A 5,640-nucleotide genomic window follows, 5' to 3' on the forward strand; every position below is an offset into this window, starting at 1 on the left:
TTACTGGGAGAAGATTTTGGTCTGGCTCACAGCTTTCTTTAATGCCCCCTTTAGCTCATTGTTCCTTAGACTGTATATGAAGGGGTTCAACATAGGGACTACAACCATGAAGACCACTGATGCAGCTGAGTCTTTTTCAGTTGAATGGTTGGATGAGGGACTCATATAGACCCCTGTGATTGTTCCATAGAAAAGAATGACCAAGGCAAGATGAGATCCACAGGTGGAGAAAGCTTTGAGTTTTCCTTGGGTGGAAGGGATTTTCATCACAGCAGAGATGATGAGGCTGTAGGATGCCAGGATACACCCCGAAGGTACCACAAAAATAAGCCCCACTGCAGCCAGAACTATGAACTGATTGAGACTGGTGTTGGAGCAGGAGAGGGGGAGGAGAGAGTTGATATCACAGAAGAAATGGTGGATGATGTTGTTAGAGCAGAAGTGCAGACGGGCGAGCATAAGGGTGTGCAAGAGGGGATTCAAAGTGGCAAGGATCCATGGCACAGCCACCAGAGAGGCACAAAGGCACTGGGTCATGATGGTGGAGTAACGCAAAGGATGACAGATGGCCACAAAACGGTCATATGCCATCACTGTGAGAAGGAAATTGTCCATGTTGGCAAACATCATACAGAAATACATCTGAGCCAGGCAGCCAGGATAGGAGATGGTCTGAGTCTGTGCCCGGATGTTCAGCAGCATCTTGGGAACTGTAGATGAAGGCAGGCAGAGGTCTACTGCAGACAGATTGGCAAGGAAGAAATACATGGGTGTGTGGAGGCGTTGGTCTGAGACAATAGCTAGCAAGATGAGCAAGTTTCCAAGCAGCCCTGTTAAGTAGAGGCACAGGAAAAGTGCAAAGAGGAGAGCCTGCCACTCTGGCCATCTTGAAAAGGCCAAGAGGAGAAATTCGGAGGCACTGGTTTGGTTTCCTTGTTCCATTGCTTGGGTATCTCTGCATGAAGACCCAGAAGATGAAATATTTTTGACATAAAAAAAATTTCCCTTTTTATTTTTTGTCTACTCCCCTAGTCCCGTTTACTAAATATTTTCTCTTTAGGCCATCCTACCTCCTCTCTGGTAGTCTCCCCGAGCTTCACTGATCATGGATATGTTCTTCCATTTTATCAGTTGACTTTTTATTTATCCTCCCTTGCCAGGTGCTGCCTGGCTGCCTGCTGTGTGTTGGAAAACATCGGTGAGTCTGACACACTAAGTAACTCTGTGTTGAACTTTGAGATTTAATGAGGAAAATTTTCCAGATATTTATCCAACACCCTATGAACCATCCCTCTTGAAAACTAGTCAGGCATAAACACTTAGGATTTATAAGAAGAAGGTAAACCATCTTATCTTTTTAAGATTCAAAAGAAAAATATGGTAACATGGTTGACAAGTGTAAAAAGTTAAGCCTCCTAAAAATAGTTGACATGAAGGCTATGAACAACATAGGAAAATATTTACAAGTAAGGTAAAAGTTCTATAACACATGTAGTATAACTACATAATATAAGTGGATAAAACTAAAAGATAACAGAGAAAAAGTTATGGCAAAATACAGGGCAGGTTTAAAAGAGTCCTTTTAATGGTTTTGTATTATTTTAACCGTAGCTACAAAAAAGGGGGTTCATGTTTGTAACGTATCATGATTACTTTGGGTCCTGTTTGTCTTGGAGTTGTAGAACACACAATGGAATGGGAGGATTCCTGAAACTTGGATCAGGATGTGGACAAAAAATACTATCCTGGACACCGATTAAGAAGACAAACATTGGGGGGTTCCTGGATGGTTCAGTTGGTTGAGCATCCAATTCTTGATTTTGGCTCAGGTCACGATCTCATAGTTTGTGAGATGGAGCCCTGTGTCACGCTTTGTGCTATGGCACAGAGTCCCACTTGGGAATCTCTTTCTTCCTCTCTGCCCTTTCCCCCACCCCCCACAGGTGTGCACATGCTCTCTCTCTCAAATTAAATAAATAAATAAATAAATAAATAAATAAATAAATAAATAAGAAGACCAGCATTCACATACACAGATGAGATAGTTGCACAGAAATGGAGGGGCTCCCTGGGAGACAGAAAAGGTCTTGTAGTGTGTGGGCTCTGGTTGGCCCAGCTGGAACCAGATCCAATCATTTCAAGGCTGGAACACTTAGCCACTGCAAATCTTAGTTCTCCCCTGTATAATAATAGCACCTGCTTTAGTCCTAAGAGGAAAATATGTTGCCATCCAGGCCTATCTTGAGAAGCAAGATAAATCCCAAATACAAAACCTAACCTCACACCTAAAGGAACTAGAAGCAGAGCAGCAAAGAAGCTCCAAAGCCAGCAGAAGAAGAGAAATAATAAAGATTAGAGCAGAAATAAACAATATAGAATCCACCTCCCCCCCCCCCCAGTAGAACAGATCAGATTCTTAAAAAAAATTTTTTTAATGTGTATTTTTGAGAGAGAGAGACAGAATGCGAGCAGGGAAGGGGCAAAGAGGGAGACACAGAATTCAAAGCAGGCTCCAGCCTCGGAGCTGTCAGCACAGAGCCTGATGCGGGGCTCAAACCCACGAACCGTGAGATCATGACTTGAGCCAAAGTCGGACGCTTAATTGACTGAGCCATCCAGGCACCCTGCAGATCAATGATTCTAGGAACTATTTTTTTGAAAAAAATAAACAAAATTGATAGACCCCTAGCAAGACTTCTCAAAAACAAAAGAGAGAGAACCCAAATAGATAAATTCACGAATGAAAGAGGAGAGATCACAGCCAACACCACAGAAAACACCACTATGAAAAATTCTGTGCCAATAAACTGGACAACCTTGAAGAAATGGACAAATTCCTAGACACCCACACACTATCAAAACTCAAATGGGAAGAAATAGAAACTTTGAACAAATGCATAATCAGTGAAGAAATTGAACCAGTTATCAAAAATCTCCCAACAAATAAGAGTCCCGGACCAGATGGCTTCCCAGGGGAATTCTACTAGACATTTAAAGCAGAGTTAATACCTATTCTTCTCAAGCTGTTCCAAAAAATAGAATCAGAAGGACAGCCTCCAGACTTATTCTATGAAGCCGGCATTACCTTTATTCCCAAACCAGATAGAGAACCTACAAAAAAGGAGAATTACAGGTCAATATCCCTGATGAACATGGATGCAAAAATTATCAACAAGATACTAGCAAATCGAATTCAACAGTGCATTAAAAGAATTATTGACCATGATCAAGTGGGATTCATTCCTGGGCTGCAGGGCTGGTTCAATATTCGCAAATCAATCGGTGTGATACATCACATTAATATAAGAAAGGATAAGAACCATATGATCTTGTCAATAGATGCAGAAAAAGCATTTGACAAAATTCAGCATCCTTTCTAAATAAAAACCCTCAAGAAAGTTGGGATAGAAAGAACATATCTTAACATCATAAAAGCCATATATGAAAAGCCCGCAGGATATATCATCCTCAATGGGGAAAAACTGAGAGCTTTCGCCCTGAGATTAGGAACACAACAGGGATGTCCACTCTCACCGCTGCTGTTTAACATAGTGTTGGAAGTCCTAGCCTCAGCAATCAGACAACAAAATGTAATAAAAGGCATCTAAACTGGCAAAGAAGAAGTCAAACTCACTTTTCACAGATGACATGATACTCTACATGGAAAACCTGAAAGACTCCACCAAAAAACTGCTGGAACTGATACATAAACTCAGCGAAGTTGCAGGATACAAAATCAATGTACAGAAATCGGTTGCATTTCTATACACCAATGATGAAGGAACAGAAAGAGAAATCAAGAAATCGATCCCATTCACAAATGCACCAAGAACCATAAACTACCTAGTAATAAACCTAACAAAAACGTAAAAGGTCTGTATGCTTAAAACCATACAAAACTTACGAAGGAAATTGAAGAAGACAGGAAGAAATGGAAAAACATTCCAGGCTCATGGATCAGAAGAACAAATATTGGTAAAATGTCTATATTACCCTAAGCAATCTGCACATTCAATGAAATACCAATCAAGATTGCACCGACATTCTTCTCAGAGCTAGAACAAACAATTCCCAAATTTGTGTGGAACCACAAAAGACCCTGAATAGCCAAAGTAATGTTGAAAAAGAAAACCGAAGTGGAAGGCATCACAATCCCAGACTTTAGCCTCTACTACATAGCTGTTATCATCAAGATAGTATGGTATTGGCACAACAACAAGCAATAGAACAATGGAATAAAATAGAAAACACAGAATTGGACCCACAAATATATGGCCAACTAATCTTTGGCAAAGCAGGAAAGAGTAACTAATGGAAAAAAGTCTCTTTAGCAAACAGTGCCAGGAGAACTGGACAGCAGCATACAGAAGAATGAACCTGGACTGCTTTCTTACACCATACACACAAACTCAAAATGGATGAAAGACCTAAATGTGAGACAGGAAACCACCAAAACCCTAGAGGAGAAAACAGGCAAAAACCTCTCTGACCTCAGCTGACACATCTATGAAGGCAAGGAAACAAAAGCAGAAATGAATTATTGGGACCTTATCAAGATAAAAACTTCTGCACTGCAAAGGAAACAATCAACAAAAATGAAAGGCAACCGATGGAATAGAAGATATTTGTAAATGATATATCAGATAAAGGGTTAGTATCCAAAATCTATAAAAACTCACTAAACTCAACACCTGAAAAACAAGTAATCCAGTGAAGAAATGGGCAGAAGACATGAATAGACACTCCTCCAAAGAAGACATCCAGATGATCAACAGACACATGAAAAGATGTTCAACATTGCTCATCATCTGGGAAATACAAGCCAAAATCACATTTGGATACCACCTCACACCGGCCAGAGTGGCTAAAAGTAACAACTCGGGAAACAACAAATGTTGTCCTGGATGTGCAGAAATGGGAACCCTCTCGCAGTGTTGGTGGGAATGCAAACTGGTGCAGCTGCTCTGGAAAACAGTGTGGAAGTTCCTCAAAAAATTAAACATAAGTTACCCTACCACCTAGCAAGAGCACTACTAGGAATTTATCCAAAGGATACAGGAGTACTGATGCAAAAGGGCACATGTACCCCAATGTTTATAGCAGTGCTATCAACAATAGCCAAATTATGGAAAGAGCCCAAATGTCCGTCAACTGATGAATGGATAAAGGAGATGTGGTTTATATACAGAATGGAATACTACTTAGCAATGAGAAGGAATGAAATCCTGCCATTTGCAACAACATGGATGGAACTGGAGGGTATTATGCTAAGTGAAATAAGTCAGTCAAAGACAGATATCCTATGTTTTCACTCATATGTGGAACTTGAGAAACTTAACAGAAGACCATGGGGGAAGTGAAGGGGAAAAATAGTTTCAAACAGAGAGGGAGGCAAACTATAAGAGACTCTTAAATACAGAGAACAAAGTGAGGTTTGACTGGGAGTGGGGTAGAGGGGAAAATGGGTGATGGGCATTGAGGAGGGCACTTGTTGGGATGAGCACTGGGTGCTGTTATGTAAATGATGAATCATGGGAATTAACTCCTGAAGCCAAGAGCACACTGTATACACTGTATGTTAGCTAACTTGACAATAATATATATCAAAAAAAGGAACGAAAATAATAGCACCTGCCTTAA

General features: G+C 40.6%; 1 protein-coding gene across 1 annotated transcript; it reads right to left on the reverse strand.

The window, feature by feature from the left end:
* Window positions 1-1,647, reverse strand: LOC122219379 (olfactory receptor 1F12). Its single transcript, XM_042937613.1, has 2 exons — window positions 1,641-1,647; window positions 1-944 (listed from the first exon to the last, which is right to left on the reverse strand). Exons 1-2 carry the CDS (start codon window positions 1,645-1,647, stop codon window positions 1-3), a joined length of 951 nt encoding a protein of 316 aa, XP_042793547.1.
* Window positions 1,648-5,640: the final 3,993 nt, after the last annotated feature.

This window comes from Panthera leo, chromosome B2 (assembly GCF_018350215.1).
Source record: "Panthera leo isolate Ple1 chromosome B2, P.leo_Ple1_pat1.1, whole genome shotgun sequence".
NCBI classification, from domain to species: Eukaryota; Metazoa; Chordata; class Mammalia; order Carnivora; family Felidae; genus Panthera; species Panthera leo.